General features: G+C 44.1%; 1 protein-coding gene across 9 annotated transcripts in view; it reads right to left on the reverse strand.

Annotated features, from left to right (window-relative positions):
• LOC105891822 (DNA-binding protein SATB1) overlaps window positions 1-19,264 on the reverse strand; it is a 51,112-nt gene extending 31,848 nt beyond the window's left edge. For 6 of the 9 annotated variants that reach the window (XM_042709044.1, XM_031575844.2, XM_031575847.2 and 3 more), the window contains exons 1-5: window positions 19,042-19,264; window positions 6,483-6,724; window positions 4,328-4,504; window positions 2,530-2,656; window positions 402-525 (exon numbers count right to left, since the gene is read on the reverse strand). In XM_042709044.1, the coding sequence (XP_042564978.1) occupies window positions 402-525; window positions 2,530-2,656; window positions 4,328-4,504; window positions 6,483-6,696 (642 nt within the window). In that variant the 5' untranslated portion in view covers window positions 6,697-6,724; window positions 19,042-19,264. Of the gene's footprint in view, window positions 1-401; window positions 526-2,529; window positions 2,657-4,327; window positions 4,505-6,482; window positions 6,725-8,542; window positions 11,075-19,041 lie in introns of those variants that run through there. The other 3 variants (XM_031575848.2, XM_031575843.2, XM_031575842.2) reach the window with 3 other exon arrangements.
• Between the last annotated feature and the right edge of the window lie 546 nt (window positions 19,265-19,810).

Consider the following 19,810-nt stretch of genomic DNA (forward strand, 5'->3'; position numbering starts at 1 on the left):
CATCTGGTGACACAAATCTGCACTTCCCCAGCCCTGAAAGAATTAATCAAGATTACTCCAGTTAGCCCATTGTTTCCCCACCAACAATAACTTACATTCATCAACACCACTGCTGCTGCGGCAAAATAAAAAAAAGAAAGAAAGAAAGGGAAAAAGAAGTGGGTTTAAAAAAAAGAAAAAAAAGAAAGAAATGTGTTCATCTATAGGGATGACAATGGGCATTGATTTCAAAATTCTATGGCAATTCTCCTTATTTCCACTCTATCAAACTCTGGGCATTTGAAAAGGGACACTGCAGTCTTGGCAACTGTGTGGTTTTGGAGAGAGGTTGGGGGGTGGGGGTGGGGGGGGGGGGGTACAGGGGCAAGGAGGGGAGAGGGGGTTGTGGAAGGCTCCAGCACCTGTGATAAGGGACATTCTTTTGCCAAAGAGCTCTGGTTCATGTCTTTGAGTAACTCCTTGAGGGCATTTCTTACTGTAGAGTGGGTCCACTGCTCGGGCGGCAAATCTTCCAGTTTAGGACAACTGCAGGAGGAGATAGGAGGAGAGAGAAGGGGAGGAAAAGGGGGAGAGGAATAGGGATGACACACAGAGAGAGGGAGAGAGATAGAGAGAGAGAGAGAGAGAGAGGGAGAGAGAGAGAGAGAGAGAGTGTGAAAGACGATAGAGACAAAGATTGGGAAGGATACAGAGAGAGAAGAGAGAGAGAGAGATCGGGATGGAGAGAGAGTGGGAGGAAGGGAGAGAGGGAGAGAGGGAGAGAAAGAGAAGAGTGAGTGAGTATATGAGTGCGCACAGGGCCTTGCTTTCCCTGCTGCAAGCGCTCCTGTAAGACAGACAGATTTCATTTGGCGCATCAAGCAGATGCATCTGGAGATTGCACTCTCTTTCTCTCTCCCTCTCATTCGCTCTCTCCCTCTTTCTCTTTCTCTCTCTCTCTCTCTCCCTCCCTCCCTCTCTCTCGCTCTCTCTCTCTCTCTCTCTCTCCTGATTGTTCTGATTAGTTAATTACTTTATACAACACATCTGCTGTATTGAGGCATGAATTATACATCAGCTGCATGTGGCGACTATTATTTCATGTTACTTCTACCTTTCTGGCTTGATGTGCTTGGTGAAACAATTTAAGGTGTTACGGACTAGATTTTTGTGGCATGCAGGATAAAAAAAAAAACAGATTAAATAGAATGCGCAAATATGATGGGTATAAAGATTTTTTTTGGGACGCAGACACGAATGTAGGCTAGTCTCTAGGCTAACAGTGGCCGAGATGAATCTGAGTCTCTTTGTGGCACTGACGCCTCGCAAAATGCGAGAAATTATCACACATGAATGTTCATCAAACAGAGCATCATCCCTGGTCCCTCCTATGGAACACCGCGAAGCACGGCAGACATTAAATGAAGCCTAGCTGACTACTATTGACAACAAAGCCTTGAAAAATCATATCCTTTGAGGGGTTAGTCAAATAAATGAGGCACGTGTATTTAGCTGAACCCTTTTGGCTACGTGTGTGTGTGTGTGTGTGTGTGTGTGTGTGTGTGTGTGTGTGTGTGTGTGTGTGTGTGTGTGTGTGTGTGTGTCAGAGGTTTATGGAGGGACAGAAGAGCATAAAAGTGCCTTTAAAATGATATAGAGGGCAGATCATGAACACTGATCCTGTGAGGCGGAGCACATGATAATAAATGTATGAGGCACGAGTGTGAATGCTGCACAATGCCGCCTCTTATTACAGCAGCACACACACACATACACACAAGCTGAAACATATAAATACACACACACATATATGCAGAAATAGTTACTTACACACACACACACACACACTAGCTGGTACACAACTCCCCCCCCTCTCCCAGAAACAAACACACACACACACACACACACACACAAGAAGACATCCATACTTGCTAGGGAAAGAGGCTACGGCAGGAACACCTTAAACAGCTTACAACCAGACAGCCTCTAGGGAGTAATTGTGTGTGTGTGTGTGTGTGTGTGTGAGAGAGAGGGGGAGAGAGCAGAGGAGAGGATGCAGACTAGCTCCAGCCTACCAGGCTGAATACACACACAACCTGCTGTGTCCTCACCGGTGTGTCACTGGTGGTGAGAGAAGAGATGGGTATAAGGAAGCATGTGTGTGTGTGTGTGTGTGTGTGTGTGTGTGTGTGTGTGTGTCTCTGTCTGTGTGTTTATATTTGTATATATGAGAGAGTAGAAGATGGAAAAAAGATAAATCTGAGATAACCAAGGGACAAGACACCATGAATCCCATCTCAGCAAACACAAGACAGATACCACAGCTGTGCAGAGAGACAGACAGACAGACAGACAGACAGACAGACAGACACACGGCAGGAAGAAGCCTGACAGTAGGAGAACAGTGGTTGCTAGCTTTCACACCAAGCACACACCCACTCACACACAGACACACCCGCCCACACACACACACCCACTCACACAGACACACACACCCACTCACACACAGACACACCCGCCCTCACACAACCCCATGCCCTGGGCACTGACCTGTGCAACTGGATCTTCAGTGTCACCACATGGTACACGTCCTGGAGCATGTCGGCCACTGTGGCGTCGGGGGCATCGGTCACGTAAGAGAGGGGCACTGGGTTCCACTTGCCCACCTGGATCAGGCCTGTGGAGAACCCCGCAGAGAGCAACACCAAAGTCAGATAACACAGAATACAGACGCAGTGTTAGTGTGTGTGTGTGTGTGTGTGTGTGCTCCTGCATATATATGTGTGTGTGTGTACATGTGAATATGTGTGTGTGTTTGTGTGTGTGTTTGTGTGTGTGTGTGTGTGTGTGTGTGTGCTCCTGCATATATATGTGTGTGTGTGTACATGTGAATATGTGTGTGTGTTTGTGTATGTGTGTGTGTGTGTACATGTGAATATGTGTGTGTGTTTGTGTGTGTGTGTGTGTGTGTGTGCTCCTGCATATATATGTGTGTGTGTGTACATGTGAATATGTGTGTGTGTTTGTGTGTGTGTGTGTGTGTGTGTGTGTGTGTGTGCTCCTGCATATATATGTGTGTGTGTGTACATGTGAATATGTGTGTGTGTTTGTGTGTGTGTGTGTGTGTGTGTGTGTGTGTGCTCCTGCATATATATGTGTGTGTACATGTGCATATGTGTGTGTGTGTGTGCTCCTGCATATATATGTGTGTGTGTGTACATGTGCATATGTGTGTGTGTGCGTGTGTGTGTGTGTCTCTGTGCACTTCACATCTCAGTGGGAGGAAAGAAGAATCGCGCAGGCCACAATTTACATAACACAGAAACACACACTCAGGACTCATGAGAGTGAGACGGTGCGGGGAAAAAAAAGCTGATCTGTTGCTGAACAAATGTGTTGCGTCACATATTTCTCATTTTGATCGTCTAAACTAAAACGCATGAGTGACGACCGAATATCAAACCGATGTACACTGGTCATAAAAGAACACAAGAGAATATAAACAAAAACAAAAACAAACAAAAAACACAGAAAGAGAAAGAGAGAGAGAGAGAGAGAGAGAGAGAGAGAAAAGCATTCATAAATATGTAAGGGAAATATTGCAGTGAAGTGATGGACAGCCCACAATAAATTACAGGCTGAGGGGGCCTCTTAAAATAGCTCAAGTCTCCATAAAGAGAGCAATTAGTAACCCAAGGCCCACCTCCACACTCACTCCTGCCAAGGGGAGAGTGTGATTACAGGGCCGAGCGGAGGGGGGAGACCCGTGGTCAGGGGAGGGCACCTGCACACAGCCGCCACTCCATCTCCATCTCTCTCTCTCTCTCACACTCACTCTCTGTCCCTCTCTCTCACTCTCTCTCTCTCTCTCTCTCTCTTTCTCTGTCCCTCTGTCTCTCTTTGGCCTCACCACCAGCCTGTGGTTTAAGTACAGGCCAAAGCACTGTATTTAAAAGCACATAGCCCTGGGTTTGCCTTGCAAGACAGAAATGTCACAGGGAAACAGGGAATGGCTGGTGGGGTGGGTGGGTGTCTGGTGGGCGGTTGGTTCAGGGGGAGAAATCAAACGCACGGAAACGACCGTGCTGAGGAAGTGGAAACAGACAAGCATACAGCTGTGGTGGCACTTCAGAAAGCAGGAATGATGTGAGGCACAGGGGAAAAAAAAGAGAGAGAGAGAGAGAGAGAGAGAGAGATGTGTGTGTGTGCAGCCTGTTTAGTGTTGTGCGATACAGCTGTGCGGCTGGAGGGGGGTGGGTGGGTGGGGGGGGGGGAGTGTCAGAGTGAAGCAGAGGGGAAGGGGAAGGAAGTTAGGGGTAGGCGGAGCGGAGCGGGGTGGGTGTCTGACCTTTGGCCTGGGCGGCGGAGCTGTGCGAGTAGCCCAGGGACAGCAGGGCCATCTCGATGAGCTGGTTGAAGAGCATGTCCTTCCTGACCAGCACAAACTCAGCGTGTTCCTCCTTGCTGTCGAACTCGATGGGGCTCTCGTAGTGCTCCACCACGCAAAACACCGGCAGCATGTTGCCTGGAAAAACGCACACGTCCGCCCACACACACACACGCACACACGCACACACACACACACACACGCACGCGTGCACCCACGCAAACAGACACGCATTCACACAGACAGAAACACATTGCAGAATTAACAGAACAGGAACATATGCGTCGCATTTACACCTCACCAGAGTCACATCAGCTCTCGTCTCTCTCTCACACACACACACACACACACACACACACACACACACACACACACACACACACACACACACACAGAGACACACACACACACACACACCTCAAATATATATTTTACAGACGGCATAACAGAATTTTTCTCCAGCTGTAACTGAGCATGTGACGGATGACTGAAAATGTATTTGAACACTCCTGCCCTCCTGATCACTAAAGTAACTAAAGTCATTATGATCTTTTTTATTTTGATCACATGCCTGGTGTTTACGTGCCATTCTGCAGGCAGAGGTGAGGCTTTGTTGTCAGAGCGTTTGGAAGGGAACAGCAGCCTCTGAGCTCACGGCTGGAGTTTAAATGCTTTATTTATTGTTAAGGTGCACAGATCACATTAGAGCACTTCTTCTGGCAGTTCCCAGGAACCTTCCCATGATGCTCGGCGGCAACTCCCAGCACACTGTATAGCCTTGAGGTTTACAAGTCTGTGTAAACAGTGCGATGCTATTAGGAGGGGGGGGAATGAAGAATCCTTGTCCAAAGCTGTCATGTGTTAGGGTTTACTGGGCAAATATCACATAATACCAGACAGCTGAAACACTCTAGTCCTAAAATTTGTGGAACTTATAAGTTCTCTGCCATCTCGAGGACAAAAAAAATAATAATTCAGCACGTGTCCCAATTTTAATGTCCCCCATTTAAAAGTAAACGCAATAAATCATGTCTGTAACGCAAGTAGCTTTTTTGGGTTCCTGAAGATGCACACATTTGTGGCAAACGATCAATAAATAGGGTCAATCACAAGCATTTGCCAAAGAATGTGCTGAAGTGGAGCTTTTCCATTTTTAATAGATAAAGATCTAACAATAAAGACTGCTGTGTAGGTTCATTTCGGGATCAATACGTGCTTTGTTTTCCCGCGAGCTGAGAAAAGCCCATGGTAAATATTATTCAGCTCCAAACAATGCACCCCGCAGCCCGCAAAGTTCAGCAGGCACTCGTCAAAGTTCACGATTTCCCATGAAGAATAATAGAGAGTGTCCAGAGAGGCACAGAATAGGGGGTTGGTTGGAGGACGGTGATTCGGTGTAGTTACAATGTAACAAGCGCAGCTGGGTGTTCCAACGAATTAAAGACGCAAATCACAACAACCCGGAGGGAAGGCCCTTTAGCATCGCACTGCTCCTAGCTTGACTGCCGGCCAAAACGGAGAGAGGGAAGATTTTTTTTCCCAGTCATCACGAATTACACCCTTTTTTTTGTTTTAGGAAAAAAAAAAGAGAGAGAGAAACACTGATGTAATGTTGGTGTAGGAAAGCAATAATCCTAGCTATCTGTAGTGCCAAGTTTCTGAACTGCTATGCTGCTCCTTTCAAATAGCATGTCTCTTCACAGGTTTTGATGTGGCCATATTCACAGAACCATAAATGTAACCGGTGAAAAAATACACACACACACAAACTGGACGTGAGTAAACATGTGTCACCTAAACCGCATGTGACAAAACCTTCACATAAATTAGCCTTATTGAGTTAACCTAGCAATCAATACATCTCACACACTCACATACACACAGAGGAATACACCAGACAGAATCACACATCTATCCATCCATAAACACACACACAAGAATACATCACTACTACATGATAAAACATTCATACACAAACACACACACACACACACACACACACACACACACACACAAACACACACACACACACACACACACTCCTTCATCTGGAACCCCACACTTCTTCCCAATCTCCTCTTGACCCAGCCGCCCCCCACCCACACACGCCACTCACCCTTCTTGTGGCAGGCCTTCAGGAGGTGCGAGGAGGGCTTGAAGGGCACGCCGCCCAGCTTGGCCCCGGAGCTGCCCAGGCGGGAGCGGCCCAGCGGGCTGCCGTTCTGCTCCAGCCGGGCCAGCTTGGCCGGGGGCCCCTTGGCCTCGCCCAGGCCGGCCGCCACCAGCTCACAGTTCTCCTTCCCCAGGCACGTCTCGCCGAGATGCTCCATCGCTCTCAGCGCCACTGCTTGCTATCACCTGCCGGGTGGGAGGGGGGGAGTGGGGGGACACACACAGACACACACAGGTCAGACAAGAGTTGCAGACAACACATGCCCCCCCAAAAAACCACATGGTACACGTATTCGTCCACACATCCAAAAAACACACACAGACACACAGGTCAGACAAGAAGTAAAGACAACAACATGCCCCCCAAAAAACCACATGGTACACGTATTCGTCCACACATCCACGTCCAAGGACCCCACTGACATTTAAGAGTGGTTTGCATGTACGTGTCTTGCGTGGTGGAAGGTTCGTGACCCGTAAAGGGCCCTGGCATTTCAAAAAGCTGTGTGCTTGCTTGCACTTCCTTATGTGTTGGTCATGGAAACAGTTGCAGTAACAACAAAAACACATCATCACATTTCTACTGCATGGAGACAGATGGTCAGTGTAAATAAAGTATGTCAAAGACGACGACATATAAAAACACATAATTGATGATTTCGCATTTATAGAAGTGAGCGGTGGGCCTTTTGCACTATTTAAGAAATAAAACTCATTTATTTTGACACTTATTTTCTCTTGACAAGAAACCAAGGGGGACAAGAAGCGTTCCTCTCCTCTGTGTGAGCCACAGTGCCAAACCTGTCCAATCTGCTGAGGCACTACATGACACTTGAGGGTGTTCGTGCGGGCGTTCGCGCTCTAATTTTTTTCACGGCCAATGTATTATGGATGGCCGTCCCGTGCTGCACTTTCCCCAATGTGGCGAGGGAAAACAGGCCCGTTTTTGTGCATTCACGTTCATTTGCCACGGATTCCACCCCAGTGATCAGTGCATCTTTACAACAGGCCTCTCTCTGTGTGTGGAGAGAGGATTAAGCCGACCGCTGTGAGCGTTCACACGTTCTGCATCACCTGAAACAGATTTCTTTTTTTCTCCCCCCCCCGCCTCCCACCCCGTAATTTTTGTAAGCTTTTCAAAGTGGCAAGGCCACGACAACATACGAATGCTTCGCGTCAAACGGGCGAGGATGACACAGCCGACACAGCACCGTTTCCAGCTCTGTACAGTTTGCACCGAAATAACACCTACAGACTTTACAGGAAGATCAGGGGGGCGGCAGTAACAAAACAATAGGGCAGGTGCACACTCAGGACAGTCATCGTAGGCTAGGTGTGTTTCGAGGAAAAGATCATCATGTTTGGGAAGGTATGAAGAATGATACATTGTCAGGAGACACAAGGCTTCCTCTTTTTGTTTTTTAAAAGGCATGTCAAATGCCAACAGTACTGACTGAGGGCCCAGTATGGGTAACAAACAGGCCAGGAAACTGTGTGCTGTGTCCTGGGGTGGTTCAGACACATACACTTTCACTGTCCGACCCTTGATGGTCCACTGCGGGCACTATCCTACAGTATGCTACAGTATGGGAAAGTATGTTCATGGTGTAGCATTTTATATAGACAACAGACAACAACCACGGCCAGCAATTCAAGCACATTGTTGAAAACACTTATTATAAAAGGGAAAAACGGCACCTCAGATATTAATTTGAGGTAATACTGCTGTTATATCTATTATTATCTTCACAATAACATGTCAAAATCGTTTCTGTTTTTTTTTTTTTTTTTAAAGCAATGTCAAACAGGCTACACAAAAACCAGACTAGACCTCCATAAAGTCAAAGCAAATAGAACACTGTGAAGCAACCACTCAATCCGGACCCGCATCGGTGTGATCCAGGTCAGCTTTTTTCAATGACCTTTAAAGAATAAGACATGCAGGCGTGCAAATTTGAACACATGTAAATTTGGTAAAGTTAGTCAAAAATCAATGACACCAACCTGCAACTCACCACTTCGGAACTCGAACGCATATAAAGTCGTCGGGGTGAACAGCGTCTTCAAGTTTTGTTAGGTTAAAGAAAACTTTAATGTTTGATGCTTTCTCGGTCTGACTTACATCAGATATCGACAATCCTTTTGCAAAAAGAATTCTTCTTGACGATAGAAAGGCGATTCTCGTAGCATCGAATGTCAATCAATAGAACATACACAGATAAACAAAAAGCCGATAACACAAGCTATAGGCAATTTAAGAAAAAATGCGACTTCATGAAAAGCAGTTGTTGGAAGCCAACCAAGTTGTCCGCTTTCACCGACGTTGACAAAGGAAAATTAACCCGTTTTAAAAGAAAGTTAATGCTGTCTACAGCATAGTAAGGTATCGGTTACAAGTGTACCGAGTTTAGTTCTATCGCTAAACCCACCAGGACTACAAGGCGTCCTTACGTACATAACGCGTCGAAAATAAAAGTAACCATAGCTGCATGCAGTCACAAGCGACAAGTCCTCTGATATGCAACGGGGATGTAAGCATCTATAAAATAAAAGACCGAACAATTAATTTAGCCTCGCGACTGTCCGGGAGAGCATGAAGCGACAATAATCTGGATTCTCGTGGAAAGACGACGTAGCTACGATCTGCGGATCCAAACAGGTTAAAAGTACGATTTACTTTACGACATCGAAGACGATTGTGGCATGCATAGATGGATTATAGTTCCCTGGGTTAGACTGTTTTCAGTTCGTTTAATTTGTGCCCGGACGGAGCTCCCCTTTCTTTCTCCCCGTTCCTGTGTCCCCATTAAATTATTAGTTGTATTGACTCATCACTCCCCTCGCTGGTGCTGGCGCTGCCTCTGCTTTCCTTTTCCTCCTCATTTCAAAAGAAAATACGCCTGTAACAAGCCAATTTAAGACGGATTTCGAGTCGAGCGAGGCAGTCTCCTGTGACAGACGATGTCCTGGTGGAGGACCGACGCGAAAATAAAGTAAAAAGTGCGGAGAAAACAGAGGATGGTGCGATTTCCGGCTGTGCGCGCAGGAATTTTTAATCAGCTTGATTAGAGTGAGGCGGTTCTGCATTTATTACTGAATAACACACACACACGCACATATACACATGCTCACACAAACGCCTATGCGAATAAACAACATAACATACGAAGCTGTAGAAGCTAACGACTGAAAAGGGCCTTGCGCCGGACCTTCGACCATTCCACAGCCGTCAATACGAAAATACAGCATTGTGCATCCACTGCCAAATTCAGCTGTATTGTTCTACGCTAGTGGAAGGCTTTAGCCTCCACTCGACTCGCTGCTCGGGGTATATACTTTTGGTTGGAGCTGAGAGTATCGGCCACCGTTCATATATAACCCCCGGAATATCTGCATTGTTTGAGTAGAGCTATTTAAGGGAAATACTATTTATCTGATCAAAATAATTATTGATAAGAGGTAAAAAAAAAAATGAATTGGTAAAAATCTCCTATTCGGACATTTAGGGTAACAGAACACAACGCAATGATAAGAAATAATACAGAAAATCACATGATAAGTGCACTATGCATATTCTGACTACCCGTTTTACATTTCTAATTGCAAAGAGGAGCCGCCATCTGTTCCAGTAGCTCGGAGTAAGGGCTCCTAGCGAGTGGGTATGTGTCTCGGTGAACGTGGGGAATTATGGGCACTGCACACTGTACACTTCCAGTCGGGTAAAGGGCAACGGCACGCAAACGCTCACAGGTGACATAGTGTGGCATGATCAAAACCAAACCTCCAGTAAACAGATCAGATGTCAGGATCGTCGAATCCTGACCACAACAAATATGACACGTCCGTAACCTCACGCAGTGGGAGGGCTGATACCTCAGGACAGTAACAGTGGCGTCCTCACCGCCAGGGACTGGGAGTCACTTGCAGATGTGTGTGTGTGTGTGTGTGTGTGTGTATGCGTGCGAGCGTGCCATTAACTTTTCTGAAAGTTTCACACATTCAAGTTATCATAGGTCAAAATAATTAAAAAGATGAAGGTATAATGACGTACTATTTTTATTAACTATTCTTTGTTATGCTTTACAACTAATTAACTTTAATGCAAAAAAGGATGAGATTCTTTATATCGTTATTTTTTTTCCTGTGCAACAAACGATAGATGGACAAGTGCAGTGAAAGGGAATTTGAGGATGGATTTTACAAACAAATAGCGAAAACACACATGTTAAATGAGACAGGGGGATCAGGATATTTACAATGAAATGCTGATTCTGGGAAAAAAGCAAAGATGTGCAAGCTACCCTCTTGACACATCAAAACAGGAAACCAGCAAACAGAGCATGCATGGGCATTTGACAAACATCATACTGTTAATACTAAGAATTGCAAGCAGGTATTCGTGAAGCGCTTTACAAAGCCTAGCCTACACGGCAGCACTGTTTTACCTACACGTCACCATCATTCCCACTAAACCACCAATTGCAAAACACATAACCAACACTTAGGTCTCTGAAGTCCACTATCAACCCTGCCTGATGCTGCAGACATACTATAACCTATATCCACTGCTAAAGACTACATATAGGTTAGCTACATATAGCCTACATATAATCTAACGGCATATATATATATATATATATATTTTACAAACATGCCTGTTCATGTGCTGTATGTGTGTGTGTTTGTGTGTGTATGTGTGCTGTGTGTGTATGTGTGCTGTGTGTGTGTGTGTGTGTGTGTGTGTGTGTGTGTGTGTGCACTCCATTCTCTGATGCACTGTGTTTTGAGGCCTTCTGTAATTGGTGTGTTGTCATGTATCTGTCCTTTAGCTGCACTCACAGTGATCATGCCTAGGATGGAAAATTAAAAAAAAATGAGAAGTAGTAGCATGCTCAAGTTGCTTTGCTCTGCAAGGAGACTAGCCAGTGTGGTGCAGAGGGCACAGGGTTTGTCCTCTTTCTCACCCCCTGGACAACGGTGCAATTACACCCTTTCACTAAATTCTGCTATTATGATGGGGGGAAAAAAAGCACAAGTGAAATAGAAAACTGTAAAATGCCTATGTGCATGTCCAAAAGCATCAAGGCCTATTCAATGGTTAATACTTTACGTTTAAAATACTGTAAAAAAAAAAATCATGATCTGCAACTGTGATAGCTGCATTGAGGTTGGTGTTATGATGGCTCACTCAGGCTAAAATAGCCTTGTTTGTTTGTTTGTGTTATTTCTTAGAAGGCTGTCTGGGATGTTAGTGTCGCCCCCCCCCCCAAACACACCTCCCTTGACTGCCCCCCTCCAATATGTTGGCAATGGCAAAAAAAAAAGAAGCAATACCCCTTTTGTCTCATCTTCGATTTCATCATATTCAAAGACGAGAAAATGACTCTTGTAACCTGAGAGGACCTGGCGAGCCCCGATGTGGAGGCGCTAATCTTCTGGAGTGATTGTCCGGGACGCATCGCAGACACAATCGCCTTGCCTTTTCCATGTCACGTTCAAAAAGGCTAAAACAATGCCGCCGTAACCAGAGAAAAGGGAGAGAGGGAGAGGAGGAGGAGGAGGAGAGGGAGAGAATGCAGCAGCAGACAACATGGTGAAGTCTACAGTCGCAGGCGGTAATCTCTCGCGGTGACTGTCCAAGACCGTCACACAATTTTGATTGCCCTGCCAGTAGGTCTTGGCACTGCCCACAGGTGCTGGCACTTGCCAAGAACTTTGGCACCGGCACACCGATAAAAGCCGCCCCGGCATCCAGAAGAGCACAGGCCTAAAAGAGTGCTGGTGATTTCATCAGTAATGATTATCATTTAGTACACACACGCATTTGTGTCGACGCATGGCCCTCCATTTTTAACACGTTCTCAAAAAAAATTTAAACACGTCTCTGCTTTAGACAGCCAGATTACCACAAGATTGGGAGGTGTGTTTGTGTATTTCGTGAGGCCTTTGTATTTGTGCATCTATGTGTTTTAATATGCTGTGCCAGCTATTTTTTCTGTCTAAAACATGATTAGCATGAAAAGAGGTTGAAAAGGATTACAACTGAAGGGGTATGACTATATCATAACAATAGTGAATAAGTATTAAAACTATTAAATAGTCAACCTATCCTAATATGATGTTGCAATCGAATTTCATCACAGTTCTTAACATTGCCTATTATTCGTCAGCTATCAGAATTTAGTTGGTATGTGGTGTCACTAAACACTGTTTTGCATTAGTCATTGATTTGATATTCTATTCAACTGCTGTAAATCAATCACTAAATTCTGCATATTGTAGCAATGTCTTACTGTATATATCCTGAGGTAATTTATTTATTTTCTAAGCCACTGACACTGCTTATAGCAATTTATAACAGCATATATGCTCTATGAAAACTAGCTCCTATCATGTTTTGCGCTTAACCTCTAAGCATATTCTACAGGTACAATTGTGTACACATAAACAGGTTTTAATACTAGCTTGCATCTGATAACATATATGCAAGTTGTCTTTCCAGTACTTCAACTTGTCCCAAGCCAATCTACCCTGTCAGATGAGCTCTGGATATAAACAAGTTGGATACTTACATATAGTGTCACAGAAATGTTGACAAAATCCAAATAATCATAAACAGTGATCAAAAACAGTGAATGTCATATTATATGCAATGCATTTCTGTAAAAACAACCTGACACTGATTGGTATATAGTCTAATAAGAAACTGTATAGAAATACCTTTGACGTGTAATGAAACGGTTAACCCTCAGTGTTTAAGTCTGGGTGTTAGGAGGGATCTAGGGACTATTGAAAAACTCTTCACCTAACAGCTTAATTGTTTAATGAGCGCATGTGGTGTTTTTCTTTTTTTTTAAATCTCTCTGTGAGAGTACACATGAGCAAAGACTACCTGAAAGACCACACACTTTCTGCTCTCACTCATTCTGTTTGTCTAGACTGGGTTTGCCAGTGAGAGTTCATGACTACAGTGGGAAGCGCCTCACTGTCGAGTTGCTCCTGCGGCTTCAGAGTGTGCGAGAGTGAGTGGGTCAGCGTGAGATCAGACTCAAGTCAAATCATGCGCCTCCTATGGGGGGGTGGGGGGCGTAAAAAAAACTCTTTCCTCCTGACATCTGGATGCCATGGCAATGACCCCCATGTTGATGCGATTACCAGAGGAAAAAGTGGATGAGAAGAAGAAGAAGAAGAAGAAAACGACAAATAAGAAAACAAAATGACAAATAAGAAAAAAGACACAGACACACAAAAAAGGGGGTCAATGACAGAAAAAAAGGAAGATGGAAGCAAGAAGCAAAAAGGAACTCTCTTCTTTTTTAGATTCCCCACAGGAATCTGTATTAATGATTTAAAACCAATTATTGCCTGCCTGCGCCTGATGAGAGAGGCTCTCTTTATCGCGCCGTATCACTTGTTTATTCCTCCTGCTTTTATCGAATTATGAAACAGATTAGTCATATAACAATCAAACAACATCAGTTTCAAGGCCCTGAGAAATTGCTTTTCTGTCACCGGGCGCTGGGGCAGCATCACATGATTGAATAATTAGAACTCTAATCTCTGCCTCGTGGATTGCAACATATCAACAATTAATAGAGTTAAAGAGGCAGGACAGTGTGCTGTGTGTGTGTGTGTGTGTGTGTGTGTGTGTGTGTGTGTGTGTGTGTGTGTGTGTGTGTGTGTGTGTGTGTGTGTGTGTGTGTGTGTGTGTTTGTTTGGGTGTGTCTGTGTGTGTGTCTGTGCGAGTAGGCAACTGAGGGTGCCTTTTGTCCCTGCTTTGTAGTGCAGCTGTCATGCGTCTTCACGAAAGGTTAAATCACCTTTCTGTGATTTAAATTAAGTGAGGGTTTCGTGGAGGGCACGAGTGGTCGGGTGAGAGGCTGGTGTGTGTGTGTGTGTGTGTGTGTGTGTGTGTGTGTGTGTGTGTGTGTGTGTGTGTGTGTGTGTGTGTGTGTGTGTGTGTGTGTGTGTGTGTGTGTGTGTGTGTGTGTGTGTAAGTGTGTGTAAGAGGCACTGGGGTGATTGCTGGGTGACAGAGAGTTATTTTGAAAAAAAAAAAAAGTTTAACTACTGGCTAGGGGAGTCTTGTGCACTTGATCTAGGAGATAATCTGGTGGTGGGATCTGAAAATACTCTTCTGCTCATTTTATTAACTCTCTTTCTATATCTGCTATACAGTGTGTGTGTGTTTGTGTGTGTGTGTGTGTGTGTGTGTGTGTGTGTGTGTGTGTGTATCTGCATGTGTATGCATGTGTGTGTGCGTTCTCAAGCTTGTCTTTTTCCTGTGAGCAGTGAATCAAAGGTTGTTTTTTCACACCAACACGTTTTCAAAGGGAATGCTTAAATAATGTTAAGTGTGAGTTAATCTGTGTCCCCCTTAGTGAGTGTTCATATCTGTTAGAGTGTGTGTGTGTGTGTGTGTGTGTGCTTGAGTGTGTGTAATTGTGGACTCATATATGCGCATCTCTCTATTCAGTAAAAAAGAGTATCTTTTTTAAATTGTTTCTTTGGAATATATGTGGGTGGGTATTAACAACATGATCTTTGCAGGATGCGCATTCCTCCAAAGCACACTGTCTTCTTTTTGTTGCATTACCAGAACAAAGGATGTGAGAAAACCTACACAGATCGGATAACGACAAGCATAAAAATATGAGACAATGAAAAATTCTCAAGAGATGCAAACACATGTATAAGACTAAAATTAGGATATTTGAAGAAGCAGGAAGTTAAAGGTATTAGTAAACATGTGTTGGCAATGCTGCTGCTAAGCGAGATAAAATTGTTACTCTGATTTTACACAAGTGTCATTCTGTCACACCATGACAAAATCAACATGACGCACTTCCCCCCCCCCCCCCCCCCCCCCCCGTTTCTCATTTTTTTTAACATTGCAAAAGATTCGAGGGGGATCTATGAAAGCCAGGGATGAGGAAATGTTAATGCTTTTTTTTTGGGGGGGGGGGGGGGAGAGAGATCACACTGTCTCCAGAGACTTCCATAAGAGCTTACATTAACCAATGGTGTCAAACAAGCCAAGGCAATGAATCTCCCTCACCTGGCTTAGAAAGGGTTTCAAATCATGACAAAATTAACTTTAAGTCTGGGGCCGGGGTTGCATATGAAAATATGTCTAGGGTGGTATGTCTCTAATCATCATGGCCTTTTTACGTTTTTGACTCGGGGCCCAGGAATGCAAAAACAATCCCTATTAAGACACCGTCTTCTTTTTTTAACTGGTTTCAGCTTGTCGTCAGAAGTCTCTGAAGCACTGTTACCTTCCTTGCCATAAGAACCATAGCCGCGCACTCGCAGGGGAGGTGGAATCTCCAGGCAGCTACATATTTAAGGATATATTTAAAAAGAGACGGAGAGAGAAGAGAAAAAAAACGAGACAGGCTTCTTATTTGCTGGCGACAGTCTAATAAATACATGCGCTGGCAGCTAAACAGGTATTTACCGTGCGCCAACCACAAGTATAATTCCACTGTTTGCTGAGCTGTTATTTCTCCACAGCATTAATTATCGAGGTGGTAAAGACAATTAATGGTTTTACCCTCGATATCACTCACAACTCGGGGTCGCATCCACACGGCTCCATGCAGAGCTATGGTTTAGAAAAATTAAAATACCCACACACATAAATACCCCTTGTGTTGTTCTGGGTTACATTTTACCCAGAGAAGAAGACTACTGAAATATGAAACACTTGAAGGGGGAAAAGCGAGGCTTCATGTAAGACACAGACGGGCTGTAGTCTATGAGATTCGGGAGGGGGGGGGGGGGATTTTGAATGGAATATGGATAAATAAAGTGTTTGATAACTGTGGTCTGATTACTGTCATCTCAACCAAACCGGAACACTTTCCACTCAATGCAAACTCACTGAGACACTGCACTGCTTAATTGGTCTCTGAGGGTCAATGAGGTTGAGCGTTTTTTGCTCGCTCAGGTACAATCGACCGCACTTTTGCGACCGCAATGTTAGTCAACGCTTGACAACTGAGCGCTCTCTTTTGCAGAATTCATTCGGAAGGCAGGAAACCGTGCAGACGGCGTGCCCTGACTGTCACAAGAGGCAGAGCCTCCTGTCCTCCGACCCGACCCGACACTACCCAGATCTGACCAATGAGGAGGCAATTAGAAAGGAATGTGACTCTGAAGGACAGCCAAGATGAATGGTGGAGAAAGGACTTGGGTGTGTTTCTGACAGCACTGCACTGAGTAGACCTACTTCCTTCTCGGAGACCAGTCTAATGTATATTAGGCCTACTTTCACTTTTAGGCTGGGGGTCTTTAAGACCACGCGTCCACACCTGCTCTGGAGCGTTCAGGGGGCAAGTGTCCTGTCAAGTCTAAATCAGGCAGTCAACCCTGGGTCATGTCAGTGGGAAAATAAATTGAACCAAATTTGTTGTAGTCGTTTGTTTTTTTTATGACTGGCATCTGTACAAGTGTCATCGTGAGGTTAGTCTGAGCAGAGTTTCACAACCGCTGCTCCCACCCACCTCACTGGCGTGAGTGAAGAGGAGTTTGATTCATTACAGTCGGACCATCTCTTCTGTTCAAGTCAAGGCCAACACCAAAATTTGCAACACTTTTTCACAGCCACAAATTGATTGACGGAAGCAGAGTGTTGAACACAAAGGGGTGATGGCGCTAAGAGTGAGAGAGGGGGATTTCAAACGTTCAGATACTACCAGCCTTTGATCTCCACTGGCACTTACCAGAAGTGACACAGTTTCTGACAGGAACATTTTTGCTATATCGTTGTGTGATGTACTGACCCTGTAAAAACCTCATTAATCCTGTCATGCAACCTCTAAGAAAAGACAAGAGGCCTCATAACCACTTGCTAAGGCAGACTAAGAAGACATCATTTGAGTGTGCACGCTGACTTTGTGTCATTAAGGCATTTGTGGCATAAAACCTGAAAATAATCATTTGTGAATTCATAGTTTAACTAACACTTTACACAATCATGTTAATATTTACAATTTGTTTTATTGTAATCTAGCTTGAAGTAATTGTATAGAGCTTCTACTCTCTTGATTCTTTCTTGAGTACATATACTCAGTGTGTACTCTACTAGTATATTGTGTGTTTATTTCCATACGTGTTTTGTTGATGTGTTTACTATAGAGTAGTGTATGTTTAACTGCTACAATATTCAGTTGTTACTGTTTTCTTCTTTATGGCAATGAACTAGCAGGTCATAAAAAGCAATATGCTCATGCGATGAATCTAAAACTCACAGTACTGAAAAAAATTGCCTTTTAATTTCCACACAAGTGATCGTAGTTACAAATATGCACATGGCAAGATTTCCGTTAGCATTATTTTTTCAAAGGTATTACCATTTTTGAAGCAGTTACATCTAAAAAGTGTCTGCTGTATATTATAGGCTATGCATGCTTAATTGCCCATTTATAGGACTAAAAAGTTACTGTCTAAAAATTCAACTCTGAACCACACAGCTGTATTTGGACTTTCAAAATAGTTATAGTTCAACAGTACTACAAAAACCAGTGATCACAGAGATCGAACATAAATTCTGCAAAATAAAACTACAAGGCAGTGCCTAGATTAAAGATAGGTGACTTTATCTCTTAACCCTACACTGACCTGGACCTTTAGTTGGTCTCTTGGATTAATGGAATTCAATTGTTCAGTCAGGTATTTAAACACAACTGCAATCAGACCTCAAGATATGCATCAAACATCTACAATGCTTGCATGGACACATCTTGCACTGCCAGTTTTGTGACTGCATTGCCTTTCACCCTACTTTGTTTCTTAACACCTTCAATTCTGAGGCCTACAGATAATTAGCTGATAAAGCTCAAAAAGCAGTCTGAGCCAGATCATAAGAAACATGTGACGTTCTATAAATGGTATTACTGAGTGGAGAGGTTACACCTCTCTCTGTGGTCCTTGCTTGGTCTACGAGCTTTTGAGTGCACATGTATAGGCTAGGCAGTATTCTAATCAACGCAGTAAAACTGAAAGGAATTGATATACCATTTCCGATATATTTCTATTTTGAGAAGAATATGTATTGTTTTTTACGCAAACAGGAGTAGAAACGCTGTTTTCAGTGTTACAATGTGCGAAATAGTTCTGATAGACAGAAAGCGAAAGAGATTGCATTTATTGTATCGCTCTGGCTGAACTGAAACTCGTACTTTGTTTTGTGAAAAAGAAAAAAAAATGTCATAAATCTCTATTATAAACAAAAAGCGCACTTGCGTTGCCTGTTAACATCCTTACACACGATGCACTCTCGCCACGAAATGAAAGTGACACACCTTTAAGTGCAAACTACGTTAAAACATACCGGTGTTTTTAAAGGAAAGTTCCTTAAATGTTTTCAACTAGCATGTTAACGAACAGAGTGCGAAGCATGGAATAGAAATAGCGTTAATTCGTCCACTCGGCAGGTGTAGCTGACATGTCAATAAGCCCTCTGATTAAACCAGGATGTAAAAGAGATGTAACTGTACCTTCGAAGTTAGCAGTCACCGGGAAACCTTGTTTTCCATCAACAGTGCAAAAAATGTGTATTCAACTTCTTCCCGACCTTGAGAGATCCAAAGAAGCGAGAACTCCTGCGATTGACGGTGGTAACGTTGTGTCACACGCAAACCGGCTGCGCAACTAATAACTTGGGCGCGCGGATGGCATGCGACTGCGAACAACGTGGGCTGCGGTGGGGGATAGAGGCACGAGGAGGAGGGTTCTACAGTATGAGAGGGTGTCAGGTAAACGAACCGCCCCTCCCCGTCTCTGATGCTCCGTGAGATGATTTGCCAGCTGTGGTGCAGCTTGTCTTTTGCCCCACTTTGATTTTTTGTACAGCGCTCCTCTCTCCGCGCGCTCTCTCCAGGGAGCTCCGCAATAAGAGGGGGAAAAAGTGGACTGTCAGGAGCGCATTCACACTCATCCATTCTCATATTTACACACCACATGTTGAGATGTCAGAAAAAGTGGTTTAATTTAAAAGGAGAGACCCGAAGAAGAAAAGTTGTCATTAGCAACATCACCTTAAGTTCTTATTGAGCATTTGCTTGACAGTTTGTCTTTTTTTATAAATAAATGTGGCCATATAACGACGTGAAAAGCATGAAATTATTCGAAATTTGCCTTACGTATCTCTTTGTCAATTTCAGGTTATTGTAGGCTAACAGCTACTGTGCCCTTAACCCAGGCATTAACCCGTTTGAAATGTTAACTTGTCTGCTTATGATAAATTAAAAACTTCAAGGGCTCCCT

The sequence above is a fragment of the Clupea harengus genome, chromosome 11 (assembly GCF_900700415.2).
Source record: "Clupea harengus chromosome 11, Ch_v2.0.2, whole genome shotgun sequence".
Taxonomy (NCBI): domain Eukaryota; kingdom Metazoa; phylum Chordata; class Actinopteri; order Clupeiformes; family Clupeidae; genus Clupea; species Clupea harengus.